The following is a 17,390-nucleotide window of genomic DNA, read 5'->3' on the forward strand; positions in this document are numbered from 1 at the left end:
ATAATATAATAGAGACAGTAGATCTAGCTGGTCTGTCATAATATAATAGAGACAGTAGATCTAGCTGGTCTGTCATAATATAATAGAGACAGTAGGTCTAGCTGGTCTGTCATAATATAATAGAGACAGTAGATCTAGCTGGTCTGTCATAATATAATAGAGACAGTAGGTCTAGCTGGTCTGTCATAATATAATAGAGACAGTAGATCTAGCTGGTCTGTCATAACATATTAGAGACAGTAGATCTAGCTGGTCTGTCATAATATAATAGAGACAGTAGGTCTAGCTGGTCTGTCATAATATAATAGAGACAGTAGATCTATCTGGTATGTCATAATAAAATAGAGACAGTAGGTCTAGCTGGTCTGTCATAATAAAATAGAGACAGTAGGTCTAGCTGGTCTGTCATAATATAATAGAGACAGTAGGTCTAGCTGGTCTGTCGTAATAAAATAGAGACAGTAGATCTAGCTGGTCTGTCATAATATAATAGAGACAGATGATCTAGCTGGTCTGTCATAATATAATAGAGACAGATGATCTATCTGGTCTGTCATAATATAATAGAGACAGATGATCTAGCTGGTCTGTCATAATATAATAGAGACAGACGGTCTAACTGGTCTGTCATAATATAATAGAGACAGTAGGTCTAGCTGGTCTGTCATAATATAATAGAGACAGTAGGTCTAGCTGGTCTGTCATAATAAAATAGAGACAGTAGGTCTAGCTGGTCTGTCATAATATAATAGAGACAGTAGGTCTAGCTGGTCTGTCATAATATAATAGAGACAGTAGATCTAGCTGGTCTGTCATAATATAATAGAGACAGTAGGTCTAGCTGGTCTGTCATAATATAATAGAAACAGTAGATCTATCTGGTCTGTCATAATATAATAGAGACAGTAGATCTAGCTGGTCTGTCATAATATAATAGAGACAGTAGGTCTAGCTGGTCTGTCATAATATAATAGAGACAGTTGATCTAGTTGGTCTGTCATAATATAATAGAGACAGTAGATCTAGCTGGTCTGTCATAATATAATAGAGACAGTAGGTCTAGCTGGTCTGTCATAATATAATAGAGACAGTAGATCTAGCTGGTCTGTCATTATATAATAGAGACAGTAGATCTATCTGGTCTGTCATAATAAAATAGAGACAGTAGGTCTAGCTGGTCTGTCATAATATAATAGAGACAGTAGATCTATCTGGTCTGTCATAATAAAATAGAGACAGTAGGTCTAGCTGGTCTGTCATAATAAAATAGAGACAGTAGGTCTAGCTGGTCTGTCATAATATAATAGAGACAGTAGGTCTAGCTGGTCTGTCATAATAAAATAGAGACAGTAGATCTAGCTGTTCTGTCATAATATAATAGAGACAGATGATCTATCTGGTCTGTCATAATATAATAGAGACAGTAGGTCTAGCTGGTCTGTCATAATATAATAGAGACAGATGATCTAGCTGGTCTGTCATAATATAATAGAGACAGTAGGTCTAGCTGGTCTGTCATAATATAATAGAGACAGTAGGTCTAGCTGGTCTGTCATAATATAATAGAGACAGATGATCTAGCTGGTCTGTCATAATATAATAGAGACAGTAGGTCTAGCTGGTCTGTCATAATATAATAGAGACAGTAGGTCTAGCTGGTCTGTCATAATATAATAGAGACAGATGATCTAGCTGGTCTGTCATAATATAATAGAGACAGACGGTCTAGCTGGTCTGTCATAATATAATAGAGACAGTAGGTCTAGCTGGTCTGTCATAATATAATAGAGACAGTAGGTCTAGCTGGTCTGTCATAATAAAATAGAGACAGTAGGTCTAGCTGGTCTGTCATAATATAATAGAGACAGATGATCTAGCTGGTCTGTCATAATATAATAGAGACAGATGATCTATCTGGTCTGTCATAATATAATAGAGACAGTAGGTCTAGCTGGTCTGTCATAATAAAATAGAGACAGTAGGTCTAGCTGATCTGTCATAATAAAATAGAGACAGTAGGTCTAGCTGGTCTGTCATAATATAATAGAGACAGTAGATCTATCTGGTCTGTCATAATAAAATAGAGACAGTAGGTCTAGCTGGTCTGTCATAATAAAATAGAGACAGTAGGTCTAGCTGGTCTGTCATAATATAATAGAGACAGATGATCTAGCTGGTCTGTCATAATATAATAGAGACAGTAGGTCTAGCTGGTCTGTCATGATATAATAGAGACAGATGATCTAGCTGGTCTGTCATAATATAATAGAGACAGTAGGTCTAGCTGGTCTGTCATTATATAATAGAGACAGATGATCTAGCTGGTCTGTCATAATATAATAGAGACAGACGGTCTAGCTGGTCTGTCATAATATAATAGAGACAGTAGGTCTAGCTGGTCTGTCATAATAAAATAGAGACAGTAGGTCTAGCTGGTCTGTCATAATATAATAGAGACAGATGATCTAGCTGGTCTGTCATAATATAATAGAGACAGATGATCTATCTGGTCTGTCATAATATAATAGAGACAGTAGGTCTAGCTGGTCTGTCATAATAAAATAGAGACAGTAGGTCTAGCTGATCTGTCATAATAAAATAGAGACAGTAGGTCTAGCTGGTCTGTCATAATATAATAGAGACAGTAGATCTATCTGGTCTGTCATAATAAAATAGAGACAGTAGGTCTAGCTGGTCTGTCATAATAAAATAGAGACAGTAGGTCTAGCTGGTCTGTCATAATATAATAGAGACAGATGATCTAGCTGGTCTGTCATAATATAATAGAGACAGTAGGTCTAGCTGGTCTGTCATTATATAATAGAGACAGATGATCTAGCTGGTCTGTCATAATATAATAGAGACAGTAGGTCTAGCTGGTCTGTCATTATATAATAGAGACAGATGATCTAGCTGGTCTGTCATAATATAATAGAGACAGACGGTCTAGCTGGTCTGTCATAATATAATAGAGACAGTAGGTCTAGCTGGTCTGTCATAATATAATAGAGACAGTAGGTCTAGCTGGTCTGTCATAATAAAATAGAGACAGTAGGTCTAGCTGGTCTGTCATAATATAATAGAGACAGATGATCTATCTGGTCTGTCATAATATAATAGAGACAGTAGGTCTAGCTGGTCTGTCATAATATAATAGAGACAGTAGATCTATCTGGTCTGTCATAATATAATAGAGACAGATGATCTATCTGGTCTGTCATAATATAATAGAGACAGTAGGTCTAGCTGGTCTGTCATAATATAATAGAGACAGATGATCTAGCTGGTCTGTCATAATATAATAGAGACAGTAGGTCTAGCTGGTCTGTCATAATATAATAGAGACAGTAGGTCTAGCTGGTCTGTAATAATATAATAGAGACAGTAGATCTAGCTGGTCTGTCATAAAATAATAGAGACAGTAGGTCTAGCTGGTCTGTCATAATAAAATAGAGACAGTAGGTCTAGCTGGTCTGTCATAATATAATAGAGACAGATGATCTAGCTGGTCTGTCATAATATAATAGAGACAGTAGGTCTAGCTGGTCTGTCATAATATAATAGAGACAGTAGATCTAGCTGGTCTGTCATAACATATTAGAGACAGTAGATCTAGCTGGTCTGTCATAATATAATAGAGACAGTAGATCTAGCTGGTCTGTCATAATATAATAGAGACAGATGATCTAGCTGGTCTGTCATAATATAATAGAGACAGTAGGTCTTGCTGGTCTGTCATAATATAATAGAGACAGTAGGTCTAGCTGGTCTGTCATAATATAATAGAGACAGTAGATCTAGCTGGTCTGTCATAATATAATAGAGACAGTAGATCTAGCTGGTCTGTCATAATATAATAGAGACAGTAGGTCTAGCTGGTCTGTCATAATATAATAGAGACAGTAGATCTAGCTGGTCTGTCATAATATAATAGAGACAGTAGGTCTAGCTGGTCTGTCATAATATAATAGAGACAGTAGATCTAGCTGGTCTGTCATAACATATTAGAGACAGTAGATCTATCTGGTCTGTCATAATATAATAGAGACAGATGATCTATCTGGTCTGTCATAATATAATAGAGACAGTAGGTCTAGCTGGTCTGTCATAATATAATAGAGACAGATGATCTAGCTGGTCTGTCATAATATAATAGAGACAGTAGGTCTAGCTGGTCTGTCATAATATAATAGAGACAGTAGGTCTAGCTGGTCTGTAATAATATAATAGAGACAGTAGATCTAGCTGGTCTGTCATAATATAATAGAGACAGTAGATCTAGCTGGTCTGTCATAATATAATAGAGACAGTAGATCTATCTGGTCTGTCATAATATAATAGAGACAGATGATCTATCTGGTCTGTCATAATATAATAGAGACAGTAGGTCTAGCTGGTCTGTCATAATATAATAGAGACAGATGATCTAGCTGGTCTGTCATAATATAATAGAGACAGTAGGTCTAGCTGGTCTGTCATAATATAATAGAGACAGTAGGTCTAGCTGGTCTGTAATAATATAATAGAGACAGTAGATCTAGCTGGTCTGTCATAATATAATAGAGACAGTAGATCTAGCTGGTCTGTCATAATATAATAGAGACAGTAGGTCTAGCTGGTCTGTCATAATATAATAGAGACAGTAGATCTAGCTGGTCTGTCATAATATAATAGAGACAGTAGGTCTAGCTGGTCTGTCATAATATAATAGAGACAGTAGATCTAGCTGGTCTGTCATAACATATTAGAGACAGTAGATCTAGCTGGTCTGTCATAATATAATAGAGACAGTAGATCTAGCTGGTCTGTCATAATATAATAGAGACAGATGATCTAGCTGGTCTGTCATAATATAATAGAGACAGTAGGTCTTGCTGGTCTGTCATAATATAATAGAGACAGTAGGTCTAGCTGGTCTGTCATAATATAATAGAGACAGTAGGTCTAGCTGGTCTGTCATAATATAATAGAGACAGATGATCTAGCTGGTCTGTCATAATATAATAGAGACAGATGATCTAGCTAGTCTGTCATAATATAATAGAGACAGTAGATCTAGCTGGTCTGTCATAATATAATAGAGACAGATGATCTAGCTGGTCTGTCATAATATAATAGAGACAGTAGGTCTAGCTGGTCTGTCATAATAAAATAGAGACAGTAGGTCTAGCTGATCTGTCATAATAAAATAGAGACAGTAGGTCTAGCTGGTCTGTCATAATATAATAGAGACAGTAGGTCTAGCTGATCTGTCATAATAAAATAGAGACAGTAGGTCTAGCTGGTCTGTCATAATATAATAGAGACAGTAGATCTATCTGGTCTGTCATAATAAAATAGAGACAGTAGGTCTAGCTGGTCTGTCATAATAAAATAGAGACAGTAGGTCTAGCTGGTCTGTCATAATATAATAGAGACAGTAGGTCTAGCTGGTCTGTCATAATATAATAGAGACAGTAGGTCTAGCTGGTCTGTCATAATATAATAGAGACAGTAGGTCTAGCTGGTCTGTCATTATATAATAGAGACAGATGATCTAGCTGGTCTGTCATAATATAATAGAGACAGTAGGTCTAGCTGGTCTGTAATAATATAATAGAGACAGTAGATCTAGCTGGTCTGTCATAATATAATAGAGACAGTAGATCTAGCTGGTCTGTCATAATATAATAGAGACAGTAGGTCTAGCTGGTCTGTCATAATATAATAGAGACAGTAGATCTAGCTGGTCTGTCATAATATAATAGAGACAGTAGGTCTAGCTGGTCTGTCATAATATAATAGAGACAGTAGATCTAGCTGGTCTGTCATAACATATTAGAGACAGTAGATCTAGCTGGTCTGTCATAATATAATAGAGACAGTAGATCTAGCTGGTCTGTCATAATATAATAGAGACAGATGATCTAGCTGGTCTGTCATAATATAATAGAGACAGTAGGTCTTGCTGGTCTGTCATAATATAATAGAGACAGTAGGTCTAGCTGGTCTGTCATAATATAATAGAGACAGTAGGTCTAGCTGGTCTGTCATAATATAATAGAGACAGATGATCTAGCTGGTCTGTCATAATATAATAGAGACAGATGATCTAGCTAGTCTGTCATAATATAATAGAGACAGTAGATCTAGCTGGTCTGTCATAATATAATAGAGACAGATGATCTAGCTGGTCTGTCATAATATAATAGAGACAGTAGGTCTAGCTGGTCTGTCATAATAAAATAGAGACAGTAGGTCTAGCTGATCTGTCATAATAAAATAGAGACAGTAGGTCTAGCTGGTCTGTCATAATATAATAGAGACAGTAGGTCTAGCTGATCTGTCATAATAAAATAGAGACAGTAGGTCTAGCTGGTCTGTCATAATATAATAGAGACAGTAGATCTATCTGGTCTGTCATAATATAATAGAGACAGTAGGTCTTGCTGGTCTGTCATAATATAATAGAGACAGTAGGTCTAGCTGGTCTGTCATAATATAATAGAGACAGTAGGTCTAGCTGGTCTGTCATAATAAAATAGAGACAGTAGATCTAGCTGGTCTGTCATAATATAATAGAGACAGATGATCTAGCTGGTCTGTCATAATATAATAGAGACAGATGATCTATCTGGTCTGTCATAATATAATAGAGACAGATGATCTAGCTGGTCTGTCATAATATAATAGAGACAGACGGTCTAACTGGTCTGTCATAATATAATAGAGACAGTAGGTCTAGCTGGTCTGTCATAATATAATAGAGACAGATGATCTAGCTGGTCTGTCATAATATAATAGAGACAGTAGGTCTAGCTGGTCTGTCATAATATAATAGAGACAGTAGGTCTAGCTGGTCTGTCATAATATAATAGAGACAGATGATCTAGCTGGTCTGTCATAATATAATAGAGACAGACGGTCTAGCTGGTCTGTCATAATATAATAGAGACAGTAGGTCTAGCTGGTCTGTCATAATATAATAGAGACAGTAGGTCTAGCTGGTCTGTCATAATAAAATAGAGACAGTAGGTCTAGATGGTCTGTCATAATATAATAGAGACAGATGATCTAGCTGGTCTGTCATAATATAATAGAGACAGATGATCTATCTGGTCTGTCATAATATAATAGAGACAGTAGGTCTAGCTGGTCTGTCATAATAAAATAGAGACAGTAGGTCTAGCTGATCTGTCATAATAAAATAGAGACAGTAGGTCTAGCTGGTCTGTCATAATATAATAGAGACAGTAGATCTATCTGGTCTGTCATAATAAAATAGAGACAGTAGGTCTAGCTGGTCTGTCATAATAAAATAGAGACAGTAGGTCTAGCTGGTCTGTCATAATATAATAGAGACAGATGATCTAGCTGGTCTGTCATAATATAATAGAGACAGTAGGTCTAGCTGGTCTGTCATTATATAATAGAGACAGATGATCTAGCTGGTCTGTCATAATATAATAGAGACAGTAGGTCTAGCTGGTCTGTCATTATATAATAGAGACAGATGATCTAGCTGGTCTGTCATAATATAATAGAGACAGACGGTCTAGCTGGTCTGTCATAATATAATAGAGACAGTAGGTCTAGCTGGTCTGTCATAATAAAATAGAGACAGTAGGTCTAGCTGGTCTGTCATAATATAATAGAGACAGATGATCTAGCTGGTCTGTCATAATATAATAGAGACAGATGATCTATCTGGTCTGTCATAATATAATAGAGACAGTAGGTCTAGCTGGTCTGTCATAATAAAATAGAGACAGTAGGTCTAGCTGATCTGTCATAATAAAATAGAGACAGTAGGTCTAGCTGGTCTGTCATAATATAATAGAGACAGTAGATCTATCTGGTCTGTCATAATAAAATAGAGACAGTAGGTCTAGCTGGTCTGTCATAATAAAATAGAGACAGTAGGTCTAGCTGGTCTGTCATAATATAATAGAGACAGATAATCTAGCTGGTCTGTCATAATATAATAGAGACAGTAGGTCTAGCTGGTCTGTCATTATATAATAGAGACAGATGATCTAGCTGGTCTGTCATAATATAATAGAGACAGTAGGTCTAGCTGGTCTGTCATTATATAATAGAGACAGATGATCTAGCTGGTCTGTCATAATATAATAGAGACAGACGGTCTAGCTGGTCTGTCATAATATAATAGAGACAGTAGGTCTAGCTGGTCTGTCATAATATAATAGAGACAGTAGGTCTAGCTGGTCTGTCATAATAAAATAGAGACAGTAGGTCTAGCTGGTCTGTCATAATATAATAGAGACAGATGATCTATCTGGTCTGTCATAAAATAATAGAGACAGTAGGTCTAGCTGGTCTGTCATAATATAATAGAGACAGTAGATCTATCTGGTCTGTCATAATATAATAGAGACAGATGATCTATCTGGTCTGTCATAATATAATAGAGACAGTAGGTCTAGCTGGTCTGTCATAATATAATAGAGACAGATGATCTAGCTGGTCTGTCATAATATAATAGAGACAGTAGGTCTAGCTGGTCTGTCATAATATAATAGAGACAGTAGGTCTAGCTGGTCTGTAATAATATAATAGAGACAGTAGATCTAGCTGGTCTGTCATAATATAATAGAGACAGTAGATCTAGCTGGTCTGTCATAATATAATAGAGACAGTAGGTCTAGCTGGTCTGTCATAATATAATAGAGACAGTAGATCTAGCTGGTCTGTCATAATATAATAGAGACAGTAGGTCTAGCTGGTCTGTCATAATATAATAGAGACAGTAGATCTAGCTGGTCTGTCATAACATATTAGAGACAGTAGATCTAGCTGGTCTGTCATAATATAATAGAGACAGTAGATCTAGCTGGTCTGTCATAATATAATAGAGACAGATGATCTAGCTGGTCTGTCATAATATAATAGAGACAGTAGGTCTTGCTGGTCTGTCATAATATAATAGAGACAGTAGGTCTAGCTGGTCTGTCATAATATAATAGAGACAGTAGGTCTAGCTGGTCTGTCATAATATAATAGAGACAGATGATCTAGCTGGTCTGTCATAATATAATAGAGACAGATGATCTAGCTAGTCTGTCATAATATAATAGAGACAGTAGATCTAGCTGGTCTGTCATAATATAATAGAGACAGATGATCTAGCTGGTCTGTCATAATATAATAGAGACAGTAGGTCTAGCTGGTCTGTCATAATAAAATAGAGACAGTAGGTCTAGCTGATCTGTCATAATAAAATAGAGACAGTAGGTCTAGCTGGTCTGTCATAATATAATAGAGACAGTAGATCTATCTGGTCTGTCATAATAAAATAGAGACAGTAGGTCTAGCTGGTCTGTCATAATAAAATAGAGACAGTAGGTCTAGCTGGTCTGTCATAATATAATAGAGACAGTAGGTCTAGCTGGTCTGTCATAATAAAATAGAGACAGTAGATCTAGCTGGTCTGTCATAATATAATAGAGACAGATGATCTAGCTGGTCTGTCATAATATAATAGAGACAGATGATCTATCTGGTCTGTCATAATATAATAGAGACAGATGATCTAGCTGGTCTGTCATAATATAATAGAGACAGACGGTCTAACTGGTCTGTCATAATATAATAGAGACAGTAGGTCTAGCTGGTCTGTCATAATATAATAGAGACAGTAGGTCTAGCTGGTCTGTCATAATAAAATAGAGACAGTAGGTCTAGCTGGTCTGTCATAATATAATAGAGACAGTAGGTCTAGCTGGTCTGTCATAATATAATAGAGACAGTAGATCTAGCTGGTCTGTCATAATATAATAGAGACAGTAGGTCTAGCTGGTCTGTCATAATATAATAGAAACAGTAGATCTATCTGGTCTGTCATAATATAATAGAGACAGTAGATCTAGCTGGTCTGTCATAATATAATAGAGACAGTAGGTCTAGCTGGTCTGTCATAATATAATAGAGACAGTTGATCTAGTTGGTCTGTCATAATATAATAGAGACAGTAGATCTAGCTGGTCTGTCATAATATAATAGAGACAGTAGGTCTAGCTGGTCTGTCATAATATAATAGAGACAGTAGATCTATCTGGTCTGTCATAATAAAATAGAGACAGTAGGTCTAGCTGGTCTGTCATAATAAAATAGAGACAGTAGGTCTAGCTGGTCTGTCATAATATAATAGAGACAGTAGGTCTAGCTGGTCTGTCATAATAAAATAGAGACAGTAGATCTAGCTGTTCTGTCATAATATAATAGAGACAGATGATCTATCTGGTCTGTCATAATATAATAGAGACAGTAGGTCTAGCTGGTCTGTCATAATATAATAGAGACAGATGATCTAGCTGGTCTGTCATAATATAATAGAGACAGTAGGTCTAGCTGGTCTGTCATAATATAATAGAGACAGTAGGTCTAGCTGGTCTGTCATAATATAATAGAGACAGATGATCTAGCTGGTCTGTCATAATATAATAGAGACAGTAGGTCTAGCTGGTCTGTCATAATATAATAGAGACAGTAGGTCTAGCTGGTCTGTCATAATATAATAGAGACAGATGATCTAGCTTGTCTGTCATAATATAATAGAGACAGACGGTCTAGCTGGTCTGTCATAATATAATAGAGACAGTAGGTCTAGCTGGTCTGTCATAATATAATAGAGACAGTAGGTCTAGCTGGTCTGTCATAATAAAATAGAGACAGTAGGTCTAGCTGGTCTGTCATAATATAATAGAGACAGATGATCTAGCTGGTCTGTCATAATATAATAGAGACAGATGATCTATCTGGTCTGTCATAATATAATAGAGACAGTAGGTCTAGCTGGTCTGTCATAATAAAATAGAGACAGTAGGTCTAGCTGATCTGTCATAATAAAATAGAGACAGTAGGTCTAGCTGGTCTGTCATAATATAATAGAGACAGTAGATCTATCTGGTCTGTCATAATAAAATAGAGACAGTAGGTCTAGCTGGTCTGTCATAATAAAATAGAGACAGTAGGTCTAGCTGGTCTGTCATAATATAATAGAGACAGATGATCTAGCTGGTCTGTCATAATATAATAGAGACAGTAGGTCTAGCTGGTCTGTCATTATATAATAGAGACAGATGATCTAGCTGGTCTGTCATAATATAATAGAGACAGTAGGTCTAGCTGGTCTGTCATTATATAATAGAGACAGATGATCTAGCTGGTCTGTCATAATATAATAGAGACAGACGGTCTAGCTGGTCTGTCATAATATAATAGAGACAGTAGGTCTAGCTGGTCTGTCATAATATAATAGAGACAGTAGGTCTAGCTGGTCTGTCATAATAAAATAGAGACAGTAGGTCTAGCTGGTCTGTCATAATATAATAGAGACAGATGATCTATCTGGTCTGTCATAATATAATAGAGACAGTAGGTCTAGCTGGTCTGTCATAATATAATAGAGACAGTAGATCTATCTGGTCTGTCATAATATAATAGAGACAGATGATCTATCTGGTCTGTCATAATATAATAGAGACAGTAGGTCTAGCTGGTCTGTCATAATATAATAGAGACAGATGATCTAGCTGGTCTGTCATAATATAATAGAGACAGTAGGTCTAGCTGGTCTGTCATAATATAATAGAGACAGTAGATCTAGCTGGTCTGTCATAATATAATAGAGACAGTAGGTCTAGCTGGTCTGTCATAATATAATAGAAACAGTAGATCTATCTGGTCTGTCATAATATAATAGAGACAGTAGATCTAGCTGGTCTGTCATAATATAATAGAGACAGTAGGTCTAGCTGGTCTGTCATAATATAATAGAGACAGTTGATCTAGTTGGTCTGTCATAATATAATAGAGACAGTAGATCTAGCTGGTCTGTCATAATATAATAGAGACAGTAGGTCTAGCTGGTCTGTCATAATATAATAGAGACAGTAGATCTAGCTGGTCTGTCATTATATAATAGAGACAGTAGATCTATCTGGTCTGTCATAATAAAATAGAGACAGTAGGTCTAGCTGGTCTGTCATAATATAATAGAGACAGTAGATCTATCTGGTCTGTCATAATAAAATAGAGACAGTAGGTCTAGCTGGTCTGTCATAATAAAATAGAGACAGTAGGTCTAGCTGGTCTGTCATAATATAATAGAGACAGTAGGTCTAGCTGGTCTGTCATAATAAAATAGAGACAGTAGATCTAGCTGGTCTTTCATAATATAATAGAGACAGATGATCTAGCTGGTCTGTCATAATATAATAGAGACAGATGATCTATCTGGTCTGTCATAATATAATAGAGACAGTAGATCTAGCTGGTCTGTCATAATATAATAGAGACAGATGATCTAGCTGGTCTGTCATAATATAATAGAGACAGTAGATCTAGCTGGTCTGTCATAATATAATAGAGACAGTAGGTCTAGCTGGTCTGTCATAATATAATAGAGACAGTAGATCTAGCTGGTCTGTCATAATATAATAGAGACAGTAGGTCTAGCTGGTCTGTCATAATATAATAGAGACAGATGATCTAGCTGGTCTGTCATAATATAATAGAGACAGTAGGTCTAGCTGGTCTGTCATAATATAATAGAGACAGATGATCTAGCTGGTCTGTCATAATATAATAGAGACAGACGGTCTAGCTGGTCTGTCATAATATAATAGAGACAGTAGGTCTAGCTGGTCTGTCATAATATAATAGAGACAGTAGGTCTAGCTGGTCTGTCATAATAAAATAGAGACAGTAGGTCTAGCTGGTCTGTCATAACATATTAGAGACAGATGATCTATCTGGTCTGTCATAATATAATAGAGACAGATGATCTAGCTGGTCTGTCATAATATAATAGAGACAGTAGGTCTAGCTGGTCTGTCATAATATAATAGAGACAGATGATCTATCTGGTCTGTCATAATATAATAGAGACAGATGATCTAGCTGGTCTGTCATAATATAATAGAGACAGTAGGTCTAGCTGGTCTGTCATAATATAATAGAGACAGATGATCTATCTGGTCTGTCATAATATAATAGAGACAGTAGGTCTAGCTGGTCTGTCATAATATAATAGGGACAGTAGGTCTAGCTGGTCTGTCATAATATAATAGAGACAGTAGGTCTAGCTGGTCTGTCATAATATAATAGAGACAGATGATCTATCTGGTCTGTCATAATATAATAGAGACAGTAGGTCTAGCTGGTCTGTCATAATATAATAGAGACAGTAGGTCTAGTTGGTCTGTCATAATATAATAGAGACAGATGATCTAGCTAGTCTGTCATAATATAATAGAGACAGTAGATCTAGCTGGTCTGTCATAATATAATAGAGACAGATGATCTAGCTGGTCTGTCATAATATAATAGAGACAGATGATCTAGCTGGTCTGTCATAATATAATAGAGACAGATGATCTATCTGGTCTGTCATAATATAATAGAGACAGTGGATCTAGCTGGTCTGTCATAATATAATAGAGACACAGTAGATCTAGCTGGTCTGTCATTATATAATAGAGACAGTAGATCTATCTGGTCTGTCATAATAAAATAGAGACAGTAGGTCTAGCTGGTCTGTCATAATAAAATAGAGACAGTAGATCTAGCTGGTCTGTCATAATATAATAGAGACAGATGATCTAGCTGGTCTTTCATAATATAATAGAGACAGATGATCTATCTGGTCTGTCATAATATAATAGAGACAGATGATCTAGCTGGTCTGTCATAATATAATAGAGACAGTCGGTCTAGCTGGTCTGTCATAATATAATAGAGACACTAGGTCTAGCTGGTCTGTCATAATATAATAGAGACAGATGATCTAGCTGGTCTGTCATAATATAATAGAGACAGACGATCTAGCTGGTCTGTCATAATATAATAGAGACAGATGATCTAGCTGGTCTGTCATAATATAATAGAGGCAGTAGAGCTAGCTGGTCTGTCATAATATAATAGAGACAGATGATCTAGCTGGTCTGTCATAATATAATAGAGACAGATGATCTATCTGGTCTGTCATAATATAATAGAGACAGTAGGTCTAGCTGGTCTGTCATAATATAATAGAGACAGTAGATCTAGCTGGTCTGTCATAATATAATAGAGACAGTAGGTCTAGCTGGTCTGTCATAATATAATAGAGACAGTAGGTCTAGCTGGTCTGTCATAATATAATAGAAACAGTAGATCTATCTGGTCTGTCATAATATAATAGAGACAGTAGATCTAGCTGGTCTGTCATAATATAATAGAGACAGTAGGTCTAGCTGGTCTGTCATAATATAATAGAGACAGTAGATCTAGCTGGTCTGTCATAATATAATAGAGACAGTAGATCTATCTGGTCTGTCATAATATAATAGAGACAGTAGGTCTAGCTGGTCTGTCATAATATAATAGAGACAGTAGATCTACCTGGTCTATCATAATATAATAGAGACAGTAGATATAGCTGGTCTGTCATAATATAATAGAGACAGTAGATCTAGCTGGTCTGTCATAATATAATAGAGACAGTAGATCCATCTCCAGACAGAGAGACAGGGAGGGAGATAGGGAGGGAGATAGGGAGGGAGATAGGGAGGGAGACAGGGAGGGAGACAGGGAGACAGGGAGGGAGACAGGGAGACAGAGAGACAGGGAGGGAGACAGGGAGACAGGGAGGGAGACAGGGAGACAGAGAGACAGGGAGGGAGACAGGGAGGGAGACAGGGAGGGAGGGAGACAGGGAGGGAGGGAGGGAGGGAGGGAGGGAGGGAGGGAGGGAGGGAGGGAGGGAGGGAGGGAGGGAGGGAGGGAGAGAGGGAGGGAGGGAGAGCCAGTTGGTGTCAGACTGTCCTATTGTAGTATGGAATCTAAGATTCTGCAGACCTGATTAGTAAAACTCCCCACAGGGTTGGAGTGATAGTCAAAAAGTTACATTTTCTTTGATGAGTTGCTGGTGAGAGCAGCTAGAACAGGTGGAGATCCATTATGGAACCTTCTTTACTAAGAGAATCAGGACTGGAGACTGACATGAAGTCACAGCCAATGACGAGACAGGAAGACATGATACTATTGTAGAACAGGTGATGAATATAGAGAAATGTTACTCTTATAGAAGAGGTGATGAATATAGAGACATTTTACTATTATAGAACAGGTGATGAATATAGAGAAATTTTAATATTATAGAACAGGTGATGAATATAGAGAAATGTACTCACCTCCACCTTGTCCGAGGCTACAGTATACCAGAGTACTCAACAGCACTGAAACACACAGAGAGAACTATCACTATGGTACATGATGGAAACACTGAAACACACTGAGAGAACTATCACTATGGTACATGATGTAAACACTAAAACACACAGAGATAACTATCACGATGGTACATGATGTAAACACTGAAACACACAGAGATAACTATCACGATGGTACATGATGTAAACACTGAAACACACAAAGATAACTATCACTATGGTACATGATGGAAACACTGAAACACACAGAGAGAACTATCACTATGGTACATGATGGAAACACTGAAACACAGAGAGAACTATCACTATGGTACATGATGGAAACACTGAAACACAGAGAGAACTATCACTATGGTACATGATGGAAACACTGAAACACAGGGCTGGACCACAGATATCAATTTCCTTAGTAGTCAGAGTTAGTAAGAATCTGTTGGACTCCATCTGCATTGGAAAGTGCATTTTGCTCTACGACCCCCAAAGTGTCAAGGGATTCATCTGAAGTCAGTCAGCTCTTCAGTCAGAACTGATTGGGCAACAAACTAATATGACCCCACTATGGAAAGGGGAGACTCAGATACAAACTAATATGACCCCACTATGGAAAGAGGAGACTCTCAACTACAGACTAATATGACCCCAGTATGGAAAGGAGAGACTCTCAGCTACAAACTAATATGACCCCACTATGGAAAGAGGAGACTCAGCTACAAACTAATATGACCCACTATGGAAAGGAGAGACTCTCAGCTACAAACTAATATGACCCCACTATGGAAAGGGGAGACTCAGATACAAACTAATATGACCCCACTATGGAAAGGGGAGACTCTCAGCTACAAACTAATATGACCCCACTATGGAAAGGGGAGACTCTCAGCTACAAACTAATATGACCCCACTATGGAAAGAGGAGACTCAGCTACAAACTAATATGACCCCACTATGGAAAGGAGAGACTCTCAGCTACAAACTACAATGACCCCACTATGGAAAGAGGAGACTCTCAGCTACAAACTAATATGACCCCAGTATGGAAAGGAGAGTGTCATGTATTGTCATGTTGTGTCCTGTTCCTGTTCTTTCTCTTCACCCTGTCTCCCTCTGCTGGTCGTATTAGGTTACCTTTTCTTCCCCTCTTTCCCCCAGCTGTTCCTTGTCTTCTTTAACTACCTCGTTCACCCCTTTTCCCACCTGTTCCCTTTTTCCCTCTGATTAGGTCTCTATATCTCTCTCTGTTTCTGCTTCTGTCTTTGTCGGATTCTCGTTTGTGTTACTCATGCCTGAACCAGACTATCGTCGTGTTTGCTGCAACCTTGTCCTGTCCTGTCGGAATCTGCATGTTCATCTAACCTTGTCCTGTCCTGTCGGAATCTGCCTGTCCATCTGAGCCTACGTGTGTTTCGTCATTAAAGAAACTCTGTTTTGTTAATTCGCTTTTGGGTCCTCATTCACGCACCTGACAGAGAGACTCTCAGATACAAACTAATATGACCCCACTATGGAAAGAGGAGACTCAGCTACAAACTACAATGACCCCACTATGGAAAGAGGAGACTCCCAGATACAAACTAATATGACCCCACTATGGAAAGTGGAGACTCTCAGCTACATACTAATATGACCACACTATGGAAAGAGGAGACTCTGCGACCACTACAAGTGTCAAGGGACTCGTCTGAAGGTAAATTATTATATTTCCTTAGCTTTCTTATAACTCGGAGAGGATAGACTCTCCAAAACCATATAGATATTAAATCACATAGATATAAAAATTATATCTAGACATTGAACCCCATATATATCAAACCATTTAGATAATATTCAACTCACAGAGTTGAAGACAGGCTCGTTCCATCTCAATGTGTCGATCACTAACTGTATCTAAACTCTAGTGACTTGTAGCCTGTCCATCCCCCCACCCACCTCTCCTCTCTACCCATCTACACTTCCTCTTGAGAAGGAGAGAGAGAGATGGCTTTATTCTTTTGGAACTTCTGTGAGTGTAATGTTTACTGTTCATCTTTATTGTTTATTTCACTTTTGTATCTACCTCAATTGCTTTGTTAACATGTTTTTCCCATGCCAATAAAGCCCATTGAACTGATAGATAGATACAGAGAGAGGGGGGAGAGAGGGGAAAGAGAGAGTGAGGGAGATAGATACATACAGAAA

At 37.3% G+C, this 17,390-nt stretch overlaps 1 protein-coding gene across 1 annotated transcript in view; it reads right to left on the reverse strand.

Annotated features, from left to right (window-relative positions):
* Positions 1-17,120, reverse strand: part of LOC110518222 (Fc receptor-like protein 5) — a gene marked incomplete at its 3' end in the record, with an annotated part of 50,379 nt that extends 33,259 nt beyond the window's left edge. Inside the window, exons 1-2 of the mRNA XM_036974562.1 lie at positions 17,049-17,120; positions 15,177-15,221 (exon numbers count right to left, since the gene is read on the reverse strand). Coding sequence (XP_036830457.1) covers positions 15,177-15,221; positions 17,049-17,073 — 70 coding nt within the window. The remainder of the gene's footprint in view (positions 1-15,176; positions 15,222-17,048) is intronic.
* Between the last annotated feature and the right edge of the window lie 270 nt (positions 17,121-17,390).

This window comes from Oncorhynchus mykiss, unplaced genomic scaffold, assembly GCF_013265735.2.
Source record: "Oncorhynchus mykiss isolate Arlee unplaced genomic scaffold, USDA_OmykA_1.1 un_scaffold_682, whole genome shotgun sequence".
In the NCBI taxonomy this organism is placed as follows: Eukaryota; Metazoa; Chordata; class Actinopteri; order Salmoniformes; family Salmonidae; genus Oncorhynchus; species Oncorhynchus mykiss.